We start from the raw sequence: 17,468 nt of genomic DNA on the forward strand, positions 1-17,468 counted from the left end.
CATCTGAGCACAGATGAGCAAAACACAATTATCTTGGCCTTAGAGCCACTTTGGTGTAGTGGTTAGAGCATTAGGCTAGAAATTGGGACTTGCTGAGATGTTCTCCCGCCTTAGGCATGAAGCCAGCTGGGTGACCTTGGGCCAGTCACCTGCTCTTAGCCCCAGGAAGAATGCAAAGGAAAACCATTCCTGAAATCTTGCTGAGAGAATGAATCGTTCAAAGACACCCAGCTAGCTTTCATGGTTAAGGCAAGACTAGAATGTATTAATTAAAATATAGGTAGTCCTTGACTTGTGACCACAAATGAGCCCAGAATTTATGTTGCTAAGTGAGAAATTTGTTCGGTGAGTTTAGTCCCATTTTACGGCTTTTCTTGCCCCATTTGTTAAGTGAATCACTGCAGTTCTGAAATTAGTAACACGGTTGTTAAGTGAATCTGGCTTCCCCATTGACTTTGCTTGTCAGAAGATCGCAAAATTTGATTACGTGATCCCAGGACACTGCAACTTTCATAACTGTGAACCAGTTGCCAAGTATCTGAATTCAAATCACATAAACATGGGGATGCTGCAATGGTCATAAGTGTGAAAAATGGTCATAAGTCACTATTTTCAGTGCCACTGTAACTTCAGTCACTAAATGAACTGTTGTAAATCAAGGACTACCTGTATATAGAGATTAAGAGAATTGACAGACACCCAAATATTCCTAATTTTTTTTTCCTGCCAGGTTAGAGATCTTCAGTTGCCCAGAATTTGTTGGATTGCAATCCCCTTTATCTTTGATCAATGGCCTGGTGGGAACTGGCCCAGCATTTCTTCACCCTTGAATTAATGGTAAGAAGTAACTTGACAATGGCATGGAGTTTCTGGCAGGGATCTCCTTGGTAACTGGGCCAAAAGATTCTAAGGGAGGTGACTGGTGAGTTGAAGGCAGTTCCTAGCTCTCAACCCAGGGAAATGGAAGAAGAAAATAAGGACAACTAAGAGGCCACCAGGAAGAACAGGATCAAAATGGGGAACATGATGAAATTACTAGTAAGTGAATAGAAAGAAAGGTTCAAACAGAGCTTTCCCAGCTTATGATGGAAGAAGAGCCAGTGGACATAGACTTGGGAAAAGGCAGGGGAAGCTTAAGCAAAATTGATGTGAAAGGACCAAACTGTGTTAAGGTGTTCCAAAATATTTTCCCCCCACTAAAAAGGCCCCATTACACATTCACATTAGATTTCTCCTTGGAATTAAATGTCCAACCAGGAAAATTGTCCAACCAGGCATTTGTGATCACTGGCATATCCAGCTGAATAACCACTTTGGGACTGTATAGCCACTGGGAGCAAAGATGGAGGATGGCAAATGATAAAACATTTCTATGTACAATTGAGTTACACCTGTTTGTTGAAGTATGCAGTGCTTTTCACAGTGTTGCCAAAATTTATTTATTTATTTGTTCAACTTGTATGCCGCCTTTCTCCGAAGACTCAAGGCAGCTTACAATGCATTTAAAAACCATATATAAAACATTAAAAGTTAAACCATTAAAAACAATTAAAACCCATTCACACCATTCATGGCCGGATCTCTCCAGATCGCAACAGCGAGATCAACGGCCCCAGGCCTGCCAGAAGAGCCAGGTCTTCACCGCTTTTCGGAAGGCCAATAGGGTGAGGATGGTCTGGACCTCAGGAGGTAACTGGTTCCAGAGAGCTGGGGCAGCCACAGAGAAGGCCCTCCCCCGCGGGCGCACCAGCCAGCATTGTTTAGCTGACGGGACCCTGAGGAGACCAACTCTGTGGGATCTTACCGGTCGCTGGGAGCTATGCTTAAATGCTTAAAGAAACATGTAATCTTCTTTCAAAAGACATTTTCTCTCTCTCTCTCTCTCTCCCTCCCTCCCTCTCTCTCTCCCCTCCCCCCGCCTTGCCTTTCTAAGAGTCAGCTTGCAATTTTACTTTCTTCTCTTATTATTGGAAGATTTCACATGAGAACCTGTTCATGTCGTAGCAGAAATGCTGTCAACACCACACACATGCATTTATATCCCCCTATTGCCAGTGAAGTTGAAAAACTTACATTTTCTCTATTGTGTTATAAGTCATGATGAAAGTTTTCTTCTTCATTGTGTCCCATATAAGGAACTGTTTATTACAAACAATGTTGCTAGATTTTGTCTGGTAGCAATGAAATTCAAAACAGATAATTAAGACTACTGAAAATGAACAACCTTACTTAGAATTCTTTTGTTTTTATTATTTATCTGTTTTTACACCCTTTTCTGGGCTTCAGAGTCTCCCTTTAGTTTTCAATATTGGGAAACAATTTTTCTACACATAACTCTGTTTTAATATTATAGTATTGTGTTAGCAATGCTAACTTTTAGTTATTTTTTATCTCCTGCAAATTTCAGTGTTCAGTGTAACACAGAAACTTGCAGGAGATAAAAATGAATGTAATTTTTTGAATGTAATTTTTTTCTGATTGTATTTTATACTGGTCTATAATAGAAATGAAGATTAGGTATAGATAGATGATAGATAGATAGATAGATAGATAGATAGATAGATAGATAGATAGATAGATAGATAGATAGATAATAAACATAGTGATAGACAGACAGACAGACAAAAGATCGAGATAAAGAAGTATTATTTACTTATTTAATCAAACTTATATGGCCACCCATCTCAAACTAAGTGACCGTGGGTGGGAAAGAAAAGAAAAGAAAAGAGAAAAGAAGGAAGGAAGGAAGGAAGGAAAGAAGGAAGGAAGGAAGGAAGGAAGGAAGGAAGGAAGGAAGGAAGGAAGGAAGGAAGGAAGGAAGGAAGGAAGGAGGGATGATCCTGTGTACATTCTGAAAATAAATCTCATTAAATTCAGTCAGGGTTACTTATAAATAAATATGTTAATTTAGCATATGGTTTGTACAGCATAATGGATTAAAATCTTTGTCTCCTTTTAGTGTATTGTTTCAGAAGATAAATTATTAAACTGAGGATTTACAAATAAGGATCACATTCCTAAACATTAATGTCAATGGCTCTAGTTTAGACATTAGGAAAGACTAATTCTGATTGCTTTGCTATTATTTTCACAGACTTTCAGTTCTGAGACTACTAAAAAAGCCAATGCAGGTAAATAGTCTTTGTGTCTTTTAGTAATACAATTTTCACTGAGGGTCTTTATAATTTCTCTCAGGGTTTCTGTACTCAAGATCTTCATACTAAAAATTTCCATCCTGCATCATCAAGTTGTATGTACAACATCACACATGTACTGCCAAATATAAGCAGAGCCCTGAATGTATCCATAATTGCTTTTCTTCTAGATCTCTAATTCACATGTGATAGCTGTTAAGCAGTTTTATACCATTTTGTTAGGGTGTCTCAACCTCTAAATGGGTAATCAAGAAAGCTAGGATCTCAGAAAGTGTCACTATGCAGATGTGTTGCAAAGAAAAAAGGAATAGGTTACAGAATCTTTGCAATCTAAAATATCTGTACTTGGGTACTTGGATCCCCATTATATAGCAAGTACATTAAGGTTGATTCTCCTTGATATTTTTGATCCTCTTTTTAACTCTATTGATTTGAAGGATAGGTAGCTCCCTGTTTAAGAGAAATGAACAGAGTATCCATCTGCTCTTGGCATTCCATTCCAGCCACAAATTCCATTGCTGGCATTCAGCTGACTTCCTTTGTATTAATAGCAAACAAATGGGAATGCTTAAAGAGCCTTGGTAGTACAGTGGTCTAAGGCACCCTGTTATTAAGCTGGTTATTAAGACCAGCTGCCTGCAATTACTGCAGGTTCGAATCTCGCCAAGGCTCAAGGTTGACTCAGCCTTCCATCCTTTCTAAGGTAGGTAAATTGACGACCAGTTGTGGGGCAATAAGCTGACTTTGTATAAATATACAAAAGAATGAAGGCTATTGCTTAGCGCATTGTAAGCTGCCCTGAGTCTCCGGAGAAGGGCGGCATATAAATCAAATTAAAAAAAAAAAATGTCACAAGATCACAAGGTAATTTATGTTAGGGAAAGATGGCATTCTGCGGAAATTATATACTGGCAAGTAGTTTTCTTCCCTGGGTCAGGAGGGAGTAAAATCTTCAAAAATGAACAGTGGGAATCTATGTACATATTTGCACAACCCACCAAAGGTTAATTTCCATTTATCTCCCTAGAAATTAGGATCCCGGTGGATGAGGAAATGCTATTGATTCCCATCAGTAACAGCATTTATGCAGTTCTTAAGAGGAGAGAGAATTACTTGTGCAGCCTTCTTCAGAAGAAGTTTGGCTGTATCTGTGTCCTTAAGAGCATAAGGAATCCCATGGAAGTATATAGGAAAAGCCTGAAGGAAGGAGTGGAAGTTTCCGTTTGGGTAGATGATCTCACGAGACATGAGGCCGATGCTTTGGTGAATGCAGCCAATGAGTACCTGCACCATTTTGGAGGTCTGGCATTTGCTCTCCTGAAAGCCGGTGGGCCAGAAATTGAAGAGCAGTGCAAACTTTTTATTGAAAAGAATGGTCCACTCAGTGCTGGCCAGATTGTGGTCACTAGCGGAGGAAGACTGCCGTGTAAGCAGGTTATCCATGCGGTAGGTCCAAGGTGGTCAGAAGATCAGAAGGAGGAATGTTGCCTCAAGTTGGAAGCTGCCATAATAAATGTTCTGAAATATGTGAATGCTCCAGAAAACAATATCAAGTCTGTGGCCATTCCTGCGCTGAGTTCAGGGATCTTCAATTTTCCTCAGGATTGGTGCGCTCAAGTGATTGTACAGACAATCAGGAACTTTGTTCAACTTGCTCCATTATTTGGCTACTTGCAAGAAATCCACCTTGTAAACATTGATGAGACCACAGCTGATGTCATGAAAAGGGCTTGCGAAGATCTTCTGGGGGTTAACGATATTGTGCCCCCGTCAGGTATTACTGATTCTATCACAGTCAATGAACTCTGCCTGCAGATCAAAAAAGGGGATATAGAAACACAGCAAGTAAGTCTTGTGGATTATAATGTTTCTTGTAGATGTATTGGCATGCCAAGAATATATATTTTTTTTATTCCAATGCAGAAAACTACTAGACTTCTTGTTGCTCTACTGAAAATTATATGATGTGGAAGATACATGGGCCACATCCAACATTAAATTTGTTGCTATTTATTCAACAGGATATTCTGTTTGAATATATCCTAAGATTCCCTCTGTGCATGCCTCAAATTATTTTTAGAAGTCCCTAAACCTTACAGAACCTTTCTTGTAGATATACACAGTAGTGGGATTCAAGTAATTTAACAACTGGTTCTCTGCCCTAATAATTTCTTCCAATAACTGCTCAGAAAGTTAACAACCAGTTCTCCCAAAGTGGTGCGAACTGACTGAATCCCACCACTGGATATATGTCCTGTCCTTATGAAGATGGGGAGATTATTAAGATTTCTTGCTGTTGATGGAATAGTATAGAATTTCTTGTCTGTAGAAACCTGGCATGAAAATGGCATGAAAAGTTTCACATTTTACATTGCTCTCTTCCAGGCTGCTATAATTATTAATTCTGTGACTGTGCAAGATGATCTTTTTCAAGGAGTGGTTTCAAGAGCAATTTTGGAAAAGGCAGGTCCAGCTTTGCAGGAACAATTTCTCTCGGAGTTACAAAAACTTCCATCAGAGAGGCCCAATTTCATATACACAAAAGGATTCAATCTCAATTGTGAACATGTGCTCCATGTGGCTTGGCCATCTTACTTTGAAGGCAGCAGGCAAGAGGTGATAGTTATTTCCTATTCACTTTACAGCGTTTCGTTTGTATGAATTTGGGAGAAGATCAACGTATATATAATTGAATTTCTTTCTGGCAGGTATTAAAAACAGCCATTTCTAAAGGGCTTTCCAAGACTCGGGAACAACAGTTGTCATCCATTGCTTTTCCTCCTCTTGGAATTAAAGATTTACATTTACCAAGTAATGAGGTGGCTGAAATTATGGTGGAAGAAATCATGCACTTTGCAGAGGAACAAACTGGGAAGAAGCTGGATGTCTACATTGTGATATCTCTGGACAACATTGATGTTTATGAAGTAAGCTATTGAATATTCCTTGCAAGGGGTCTAAGGAAAGCATATGGTATTATCAGTCAGTATTACCCATGAGACTCAAGTTACTCTCCTTGCACTATTATGAATGAAACTATTAAAAGATAGAGAGTTGCTTTTCAATGCTCTGGAAAATATAGTTATTGGCATGATTTGCATAGCCCTTGGAAATATTGATATCTGCTAATATTTTTGTCTGTTGTAGGAGGTGGTGGGGTTTTTTTTGAAGACATTTAAATTCTATGAATATCATAGAATCAGAGACTTGGAAAATACCTTGGATGTCCAACTCCCTGCCCAGGATAGGAATTCTCATATAATCCCAGACAAAGAGCCGCCCACTGTTTGGCTGGAAGCCTTGAAATTTATGCTTGAACATTTGTCTAGCAACCCAACTGATTAGTTTATTCTGTCTCTACTCTTTAGCCATATGCACCATTTTCAGACAGATTAGGAAAAGTTTAACTATAAGGTGGGTTAACAGAAAAGGTGAGGGTCTTGGAGGCCAAATCTATGAGGAAACCTTGAAGCTTGAAGAAAGGATAATTATGTTATGGTGTAATAACCATTTTCTGATTTTTGAATGGAGGATCTTTGTTTTTTTTCTCTTCAAAGTTAGGTTATAAATTTGTAGCTCAAATAAGAAGAAAGCACTAAAAAAGTATAGGCTTTGTGAGAAGTTTTATATCCAAATTTATTTTATTCTTTATACTGTTTCCATCTTTCCTTAACACTTTAACAGAATCCACAATCGTCTGAGAATCAGCGTCTCCACTAGATAATTGACAATCAAGCTGAAACTAAATTGATCAAGTGAAAATAGCAAACGGGGAAAATACTAGTACTTTAGCCAAACTTCCTCAAACTTCCAAATAAGACCTAATCCACATTTCAAAGGTTAAGGCAGTGGTGAAATTCAAATATTTTTACTACAGGTTCTGTGGGCATGGCTTGGTGGGCGTGCCTTGGTTGGCGTGGCAGGGGAAGGATATCGCAAAATCTCCATTCCCACCCCACTCTAGGGGAAGAATACTGCAAAATCTCCATTCCCACCCCACTCCAGGGGAAGGATACTGCAAAATCTCCATTCCCACCCCACTCTAAGGAAAGGATATTGCAAAATCTCCATTTCCACCCCACTCTGGGGTCAGCCAGAGGTGGTATTTGCTGGTTCTCTGAACTACTCAAAATTTCCGCTACTGGTTGTCCAGAACCTGTCAGAACCTGCTGGATTTCACCCCTGGGTTAAGTTCTGCAAACACAGTTAATTAAATTAGGCCTCCCTGCGGAACTGTATGTTCACAAGAATTCATACCTATACAGACACATGTCCCTCAAGTGTCACCCTAGAATCAGCACGCAGATACTTCCACACCCCGGACAAGCTCCCCCTATGAAAATCTGCACCCCATTTCTCTGCAGCCTGCCCCTAAATGCAAATTGTTTTGCTTTTAGGAATAAATAGGACCTGGATTGTGGGGGCAATAAGCTGACTTTGTATAAATATACAAAAGTATGAAGGCTATTGCTTAACGCATTGTAAGCCGCCCTGAGTCTCTAGAGAAGGGCGGCATATAAATCAACCCCCCCCAAAAAAATCTTCTTTCCTCACAGCTATCTGGATCTCATTTTTATTTATTCTTGCACAGCCCCAGTTCGAGTTGGAATCCCAAATTATTTTTCTGACAGCTTGTTGACCACAAAATACCTTGCCTTAGAAAGTGAGGATCCCTTCTTCACTAGCAGCTGGTTAAGAATTTAGCGATTTGTACTGTAATAGAGGATTTCCTGCATTGGTCAGAAACTGGATTCGATCATTTTAGAGATCCTTTTCATTCTTTGATTATATAAAAACAATCAAGAAGTTAATAGACCAAGCATGAAGAAAAGTCTTAATAATAAAGGAGGTACCTGCCCAAAGAAAAATAGCTTCCTGAACAATACTTTGCATGTTGCTAAAGAAATGCAATTTTAAAAGAAATTGCAATATATCTTGTTGTGACCAGTCTGCAATAATCCTTTGAAGTTAGCATGAGTTCTAGACCTTTCCCTACCCAAAAATCTCAGCCAAGGAAACAGTGTTAAAAATCCGCAGAGAATAACTATTTCATTTACTAGTTAGTACGAATGACATATCACACTTTCTGGGACCTTAAATCAGTCTTCTATTGTAAATGTCAGCTAAACTGTTAACATCAGTTGTATCTTCTTATTCTTTATGTTTGTGTCCGTAAACATGACTTCACCAACTGAGTTTCCAATCTATTCCAAGCATTCAATATTGGGGAGAAACATCTTATTTAAAACTGATTATTATTTTAATTGCCATTTGCTGTAATGTCCATGGTATTATATGAGCAAAAACAAAATTCCAAACTAGTAGTCATATTATGCTGATTAATCATTATTTTCCCCCTTTTAAAGGCTTTCTGTGCCAAGCTTATGTCAGTGAAGAACAAAGTAGAAGAAAAGATGGATTGCAGCAATATTGACACAATGGGTAAAAATAAATCGGAGGCTTAAAATTTATGGGAATTCTTGGCTTAATTAAGTTCAATGACCTGAAATAGATTCTTTGTCAAGACCCTTTCCAATGATTGAAACATTAAGAACGTGGGAAATAGATTCTTTGTCAAGACCCTTTCCAATGATTGAAACATTAAGAACGTGGAGCTCAACAACTTTGAACTAAACAATTTTGTTGACAGTGATTCAGTATATCCCATTTACTCATCATCAGTGTCATTGCTTTTGACAATGATGGTGATCCTGTGTATTGTGTTTGTAAAATCTGGGTTTTGGTTTAATATGGAAGGTGAACTCCGCAAATTCTGGCTTAGTCAGCAACCAATGGTTTAAGAAGTTGTGTATTGGTATACTGTGAGAACCAGCCATAGAAGGAGAAGCTGAAAGGTCGGTGGGATAAAAGAAAAGCTGGGGGAAAATTAGTCAAGATAGGAGGGAGGAAGCATTTCAGGGAGAGGGAATTTCCTTTAGATTTTAAAAGCTGGGAAACCTTAAAAACTCTCAATTTTTAATCTTATATAATCTTGTCTAAAAGCAAGATTTTTCTCAGTGAAAGCTCCTGGGTAATTGTGTCTTAAAAATTGCAGAAATTGTACAAAGTTATTGTATAAAATCATATTAAATATCTCAAAATTGTAACGACACACCACTTCATATACTGTTTATTGTTCTTTAAACTTTTCACTTGTTTTTGAGAATTTCATCTACTTCATCTAAAGAGTTCCCTTTCCTCTTGACCAATTCATTTTTTTTCTCCCTACATCTGTTTTGCAATTGATTCTTAGTCATTCTGTCTTTATGACCAAATTATCTCAATGTTCTGGTCATTCTCATTCCTTCTTGAGCCTCCAAATGGTCATCACTTTTTTGGAACTCTCTAGTCTTATCACTAACTATCCTTTCCTGTCACCTACCAGCATAATTTTTTTTCCTATGGATTGCACCCATTTGGATGCAATCATTCAGCAGTGCAAATTTTTCTTTCTTTCTTTTTTTAAGCAGAGCTACAGACTGATGTCCAAACCAGTCCAAGTTTTGAAAGAAATGGGCCTTTTGTGGAACTGATAGGACGCAGCCATGATATTTTGGAGAAGGCAGGACAGTGGCTCAGAGATATCATATTGGTTGAGGAAACTGGACAGATTGTTATAAGAAACCACAACATTTTAAACCTGAGCAATGTCCAGCCTCTTGAACTGTCTCATCTCCAGCAGCATTTTGGCATTACCATCCTGGAGAGTGTAAGTGGAGCAGGGACAGCCCTAGAGATCGAAGGGTCTCCCCGAGCTGTGATTGATGCAGCCTTTGCAATTGAATTCATGCTGCAGTCAACAGCCAAGCAAGAACCTCTTAAGATGGATGGTACGTAGAGTTGCATAAGCATATTCCATTGATAACAGAAATTAATCTAACTTTTAACAATTGACAGAATAATTCACTGAAAATCTTGGTTTAATTAACTTTTTAAAAGCAGACTTCTAGTATTTAGAAACAGCAATTTTAGAAATTTATGTACTCTTCACTGAACTTAAAAGGAGTTTTGTTATAGCATTTCACTCTGAATTGCCTAATGCTTGCTAAAAAGAGCAAACAGTGGACGGGCAGAATGCCGAGACAAAACTGCACAGACATAAATTGTACCTTTAAACATGTACATCATGACTTTATTCTTATAATGTAGAAAGTAATAGAAATCCATGTCAGATAAATTAAAATAGCAGAATTGTACAATGATAGTCTGAACATGTTCTGCTCTGAGAAAATCATGCAACCGTCTTTTTCAGAAAGCCAGAAGATGGCTTCTTGTCCCTATTTTGTTAAATCATATAAACCAGTGCAGTGTTAGAGTATTATTTAATCTTTGTGATCAGCTACCAGGTTTCATATTGCAAATTCTAATAAAATTGATATATCTTTTATTCTATCACTGGAATCCACAGGGGATCAGAACTTTGAAACAACATATAGTAAACAAAAAAATATTTTAGTCAAGTGTTGGCTAAATTAACTATTTTTTCCTTATTTCATCTTAGAAATATCATTTGTACAGATATCCCTAGTGAGAAATACCAAATAAAGTTGTTTAAAATGTTTTTCTTGTTTGAATGTATGTGGGGTGGGAGTGGGGGATGTACATATACTCTCAATTTTTATTCTTTTATTTTCTACAGTTGCTATTGGTATTATGGTTATTATTATGGCTTTATTTTTTTTTAATTGTATTTTATTATCTTTTTATGTTAGCACAAAATTTTTTAGGGCAAGTTATTGCAGAGCATTATACTATATTTAATTTTTTTCCCTTTTATAGAACAAATGGAATTAAAGAGCATCATCCCATTGCTTTTGAGTTTATTTTTCAGTCTGGTTTAAATCTTGGTTAAATTTTTATCTTGGTTTAAAACTTGGTTTCATTTTTATTAACCAGTGTATTATTTGCATTCAGGATCTTTGGAGAGCCATCTTCATCAGGAAGGGGATCTAGAGATGACAAACAGATGCTTTTATCAAATCACCCCAATAGAGTCTTACCTTCAAGAATTTAAAGACAAAGAAAAACAGCTCGAAAAAGCCGGCCTCCAGGTTCTAAAGGTGAATGGCAAAATAATGCTAGGAAAAGATTGTATTGCATTATACATGTATCAAATTAACCAAAACTTAAACAAGATTGAAATCAATGTAATGATTGACAGGGTTTCATTGACACAAAGTCTCTGGATGACCCAAACTGCAAGTTAAACTGGACATTAACTGGTTGTCACTTCTCCCTTTCTGTGAAGCAGCCGACTGTTCAATGCTAACAATGTGGATTTTGAATCTCGGGTTAGCCTTCCATGAAGGGGAAAAAAAAGATTATTTAATCCATCTGAGGGATTTAAGGTTATTTAATCCATCTGACTTGTTGATTTCCCATTTTGCAGCTCCAAACCTGATCTTCCATACAGCTCTATAGGGCTCTATAGCTTTTATTGAGTCATATTGGCCTGTAGGAGATAGCATAACTCGCCTTCTTCTCCCTTCCATTATCAGGAGCATCCTTTAAACTGAGGATTCCCTGCTCATGGAAACTTGGGAACGAATTGTAAACCTGATACAACTGTAGCTTATATCTGTGTGTCTGTGTGTATATATGTGTCAACTCATAAAGCTTTCCAGACCTTTCCATGTGTGTGTTTAATCAAACACCAGCCTTGGGAGGAATAGAAAATGTATCACTCAGAGCAAATCATAAGATGATGTCAGTCTCCTATAAATCATGAGCTCAAGCTAAATTTCAGAAGAGGCTACAGAATTCCAAAATATGCATCTAAATAAAACTAATAAATTTATGACAAATCTGAAAAAGGATAACAACTAACAAACAATGACCTAATTCCTATTGTGAATGGAAAAATAGACAGGCTTAATATTTCACAGAAAACAAATCCATATTCTGCAACAAAATCTTGATTGAACATCGATTTATTTGTACAGAAAACAGATAATCCTGGAATGAGATGTTTCTTTGATTCAAGTACCTGGATTTCCTCCAGAATCCTGGAGACACATACCAGGCAGCATCTCTCGTGTGAGGAAAGGTTTGCTGGAAAAAGAAGTTTCTGCTGGTTGCCAGGGGAATTATACTCATACTCATTTTACTACTGGTAACAAAGAGGGCACATCCTTACCTTTCATTTTTATTACAGATAGAGAAAATACATAACCCTCTTTTAGAATCTGCTTTCCAAAGGGTAAAAAGGAGAATAGAAGGAAGAAATACTGGAATGCCTGTATGTCATAGATTGTACCATCATGTCCCTGCTCAGTATTGTAGCCTGGTATGCAAAACTGGATTTCAGAAAACTTACTCCTCATCACAAGGTAAACCACATATGTTGTTGTAATGCTGTAAGAATTGCAGAATATTTTTCAGCATATTAAATACCTTATTCATGTGCAAATTGAATATCTTTGAAACAACACAAACATGTCTTAAAAATTAGTATTTTACAACTGGTTCTTAAATTATAATTTCTATACTGGTGAGAAACAAGACTGGAGTTTTCATTCTTAAGTGTAAGGAATCCAAACTAACAGGACTAGATTGTGGTGCCTCTCTTGTGTCCCCTTGGGCTTCATATTCAGACTTGGCAATAAATTACAGACTATCAGAAATTTAACCAGGGGTGAAATCTACTTACCTTCCCTACCGGTTCGGAAGTGCTTGCTTCACTCGCACGCGCATGTCACATGTACACTTGGACCCTCTGCGCATGTGCAAACGCTTCTGCACATGCGCAGAGGGTAAAAAAAAGTTTACTTCCTGGTTAAAACAAGGAAGTAAAGATGTCTGGGTGGGTGGGCAGAGCTTTGCGCTGCTGCCGCTACCGGTTCTCCAAACCGCACGCCGTCACCACCTGTTCGCCCGAACTGGTGCGAACAGGTAACATTTCATGCCTGCATTTAACTCTTAATTCACTTCTCAGGTATTCTAGGTAGAAGATTCTCAGAAAGATTAGAAACTGGAGGGTAAGCAAGAATTCAGTCTCAAACATAGTAGCTGATTCTCCACTGCAGACCATATATCTATGTTCCAGAGTACCGTATAAACTCTAGACTTCTACCTCTTGCCCATTTGAATTATCAGATTAGCTTGTTATTTGTTGGCTGTGGTATACCAAAATACAATTACCTCCCGTCCTAGCCTGAGAATTAATGAGACCCACCTCTCCAACCTCAGCTTTAATTACTCTATTTTTAATTGTTATGTGTGATTATTTTAGTGGTTATTTTCAGCATGGTTTCCAAGTTTGTTTACTGCAGTCAAATTAGTCCTTATGATTCTACCTAGTATATGGTTGAAAGACAAAAGATACTGCAGCTACTCGTTTATATTGCTATAATAATAAAAATATGGTAAAACAGCCTGCATTTTGTGCTGTTTTTCAGATCAGAAATATGGAGCTGGCATATATTTTAAAAAGAACCCCCGGAAACTTATAGCAGATACCAGAGAAAAATGTGAAATGGACCATTTGATCTGTATGTTTGAAGCAGAAGTTGTAACAGGGTCGTACACAAGGGGCAATCGGAGTTATGTAGCGCCACCATTAATTAACGCAAGCAGTATGAAACTCTACGATAGTGTGGTTGATGATATTCATAACCCTGAAATCTTTGTAATTTTTAATAAGGAACAAGCTCTACCACTGTACTTATTGACATGCTCTCTGCTTTGGAGCCCTGATCAGAAGGCAAGTTTGGAACCATCACCCTAGAATCTCTGAAGCCTTAATGTTAATTGAAACACAGACACTAGTTCTGTGTTAGATTAGGTAATAAACATATGGCAGTTCTGTAATGCAATGAAAAAAGAAATCCCTGCAACATTATATTCGTGAAGTCTCCTTATTCTTTAATGTTATTTCAACAAAAGGTAGTTAAAATCAAGCCTTCATTTTATTTGAAACAGAACTGCTGCAGCCACAAATCCTTATATTAAAGTATTAATTTTAAGCCGTCTGAATACCTGGGGGAGGGGGGAGGGGGGTTTATATTTACTTACTTAATTTTACTGTGGTCATTAGCCAGTACAAGAGAATTATACTCAAATATCCAAAGCTAAATTGACCATCTCAAGATTGTTAAGGAAAGTACATATAGACCAAAAAATAATTGGCTGAAAGACAATATTAAATCAAAATATGCTAAAGGGTTTGTTTAGGCTACACATATGCAACAACAACAAATTAAAATTAGCAATCTGGATAATATAAACTTTGAAATAACAGCGTAAAATACAAATGCAATGCAAATACATATATACACATATACATGTACTCATGTATATTTGTAAATAAAATAAAATTTTCCAAAAAGGATTTAAGAATTACAAACTTCTCTTACAAAACATAAAAAAAATATAGTACAACAGCTGACATGGCATTTACATTTCAAAGCAAATGGTTAATTCAGAGCCTCATCCATTTCTGGTTACCCATACGCAGGCACGTTCAATTTCTCTTAATTATTTTTTTGCCTGGTTTTACATGGCAATCTTATATGTTATCTCAGGGTTGAAATTGGGAAGTAGAAATTATTTATACTGTTGATTGTTGTATTTTGCTAGTCAAAAGTAAAGTCAGAGCATTTCAGGGTTCTGTATAAAACTGGAAATACAGAAGAACATGTCACAAGGACCTACCGGTACTCGTATGGGGTATGGTGTTTTTTTTTTTTGGTATTTTTGAGCCAGAAGAACTGAAAGTATAGTATTTACATTGGGCTAAGGTTAAAGTCCCCTTTCTGATATGGGATGTTAAGCTATTCTGGAATCAAAACCCAAAGCAAATGATTAGATTCACTGCCATGATCTATTAGTATATACCGGACGGGCTCTCCTCCAGAAGAATAGTGGAAAACACATCCCTGCAGATAAGAGTTGCACCCATAATTTCAGAACAAAGGGGAAAATAATGCAAAAAGCAAGGAGAAATGATACATGCATAGATATTCATAAGTAATTACCTAATAGATCTCAGGCTACTTCCTACCCTTTTGTTATCTAGAGAACAGTGGCCCTGGTTAGAAGAAACATTTGCATCTTATGATTCAGGGGTTGTTTTGGATTGTTCTGATAAAACTTAGCATATGCCTTTTGAGTTGCAAGGCCACATTCCACATGTCTCAATTTGTCTATTAAACAGTTGCACTCATTTAAAAACTGATTTTCCTCACACTGTATAAGAAGCTGGTGTCAGAGTTTATCTCTTGCTGTCTGCCATGGGAAGCTGAGAGATATTACAAGCATCCTTTTGACAGTCTATATTAAGCATATGTTACTTAAATTTGACCCTTGCTTGCTCATAGTCCAAAGATAGTGAGGGAAAATCCTAGGAGTGTGTGCTGTAAACTGCTTGCTTCCACCCACTTTGAGATCTGTCTTCTAATGCCAGGAAAACTGAGAAGGGAAAAGTGTCAGCTTCAACTAGTAAAGAAATACAGCTTGCCATATTCTAGCCTCCTCTTATCATTCCAGCCTATACAGTAGTGAAGTATTGGAGACATGATGAGGAATTTGGGAAATTGCACTTAAAATTTAGATTGATCACATTTAATGGTACAAGATTGGGAGGGATGTGTGTACACACACACACACACACACACACACACACACACACACACACACACACACACACACACACAGAGCCACTAAAGCCCTTAGCTCCACTATCCAGCACTCAATTGGGACTAACACACACACAAGGTTTCTTAAACATGAATGTTTTGCAGAATATTTTTTTTTCTCTAGTTAATTTCCTAAAATTAATCTCAACCAGAATTCCAAATAAATTAATGTTTATATAAAGGGGGTACAATCAGTGTTACAATCAGTGCTGGGTGAAATAACCTACAATTGTATAATGGGACTTCACTTGTTCTCAGCATTCTCATCTTTTCTGAGGGTTTTAACTTCCTACAGATTTGTGGAGAGGAGTGAAACATTGAGTTGATAAATGCTAGTCAGTTAGAAATTAAAAGGACTCAACTCTAGGTAGCATTACATTAAATGCCAATAAGTGAATATTAAATTTTACAATACCTATGGAGTTCAACATCATAAACTAGATCATTCATTCATCTATCCATTCAATTCATACAGTATACATGCAGCATACATTTTGCACCTCCAATTACACACACACATATATAGCACAAATATTTAAGATTGCAGTATTATTTAAATGTATAAATTTTCAAGTTTTTTTTTCTCAAAACTGCTATTTTTTTTATCTATTATAAGAGTACAACTATTTGAGAGCCAAGTATTTAGATATTAACTTTCAGTTACAGTACTTATTTTCAAATTCCAATTCTTTTGCACAAGATTAGAACAGTGTCAAATACAGTGAATTATATGTATCATGTGGTTTATATAATCACATTAAACAATATTGAAAAGTAGATTGTGATGTTTTTGGTACAATAAAAAATGCCATTCTTTTGCTTTGTTTTCAGAGATTGTGATGTATAAGAAACTGTTTTTCTTTCAATATTTCTTAAAATTGAACTGTTTTCATGCTTAATTTTAAAACAGACCTACTATTGGATGTCACAAGTTATTTATAAAGAATATCTAGAAACTAACTAACAAGAAATAAGAATTGAGTGTCTTATAGAGTGATACCTTGATATTCAACAGCTTTGAAACACATTGAATTTGATACACAACACATTTTGATGTGAAAAATTTGTCTCAGCATTCATCATTTGTTTGATACAAGCTAGAACTTGTCAATGTCAGCTGCATTGTAACTCACTACATTGTTCCTTATGGGAAAAATTGTTTGGCACTCATCATTTTTGGTACTTATCATGCCACCCAGAACCAATTAACAATGAGTACCGAGGTACCACAGCATATAAAATATCAATAATTAAGAACTAATAAATTTAAATCAGTATATATGGAGTTCAGTTGCTCAATAAAATATCGAACATTCAGAAACAAGTTTTCTGATTTGTAATAGCTTCTATCTACAATGCTTTAAAGTTTTTAAAAAATGTTATTTAGCTTGGTATTTCTTAAACCAGGACTGTTTTTCTTTTAAGAAAAGGTCTGTGAAGGTACAAGCCAAATATCAAGAGCAGTTAGTTTTAAATGCTGCTCATAGTCCAACGAAGAGTTAGAATTCTATGAGCCCACTAAATTCATTTATATTTGTTCGCATCAATATTTAGACATACACATATAGACATTCCATAATACTAAACATAAACTTCTCTTATTCCTTTATATTTCTATATTAATGAGAATAATATAGTTTCTGGTACAGTCATTGTTATAGTTTTGTTTACATTCTTT

At 36.7% G+C, this 17,468-nt stretch overlaps 1 protein-coding gene across 2 annotated transcripts; it reads left to right on the forward strand.

Annotated features, from left to right (window-relative positions):
• Positions 1-889: 889 nt before the first annotated feature.
• Positions 890-13,981, forward strand: PARP9 (poly(ADP-ribose) polymerase family member 9). 2 transcript variants are annotated; one of them, XM_034423385.2, is made up of 10 exons: positions 890-1,038; positions 3,095-3,131; positions 4,183-5,000; positions 5,541-5,771; positions 5,864-6,082; positions 8,522-8,597; positions 9,626-9,985; positions 11,070-11,215; positions 12,310-12,484; positions 13,553-13,981. In XM_034423385.2, exons 1-10 carry the CDS (start codon positions 1,015-1,017, stop codon positions 13,879-13,881), a joined length of 2,415 nt encoding a protein of 804 aa, XP_034279276.2. In that variant the 5' UTR covers positions 890-1,014; the 3' UTR covers positions 13,882-13,981. The 2 variants fall into 2 exon arrangements, with proteins under 2 accessions (XP_034279276.2, XP_034279267.2); XM_034423376.2 differs by having other exon boundaries at positions 894-1,038; positions 9,623-9,985.
• Positions 13,982-17,468: the final 3,487 nt, after the last annotated feature.

The sequence above is a fragment of the Pantherophis guttatus genome, chromosome 1, assembly GCF_059756535.1.
Source record: "Pantherophis guttatus breed Tessera chromosome 1, ASM5975653v1, whole genome shotgun sequence".
In the NCBI taxonomy this organism is placed as follows: domain Eukaryota; kingdom Metazoa; phylum Chordata; class Lepidosauria; order Squamata; family Colubridae; genus Pantherophis; species Pantherophis guttatus.

Bases quoted from the DNA above. Each gene is read 5' to 3' on its own strand.
- PARP9 (XM_034423376.2), top strand. From the start codon at position 1,015: ATGGGGAACATGATGAAATTACTA. The intron at 5,772-5,863 runs GTGATAGTTATT...TCTTTCTGGCAG, and splicing joins TTGAAGGCAGCAGGCAAGAG to GTATTAAAAACAGCCATTTC. The intron at 9,986-11,069 runs GTACGTAGAGTT...ATTTGCATTCAG, and splicing joins AGAACCTCTTAAGATGGATG to GATCTTTGGAGAGCCATCTT.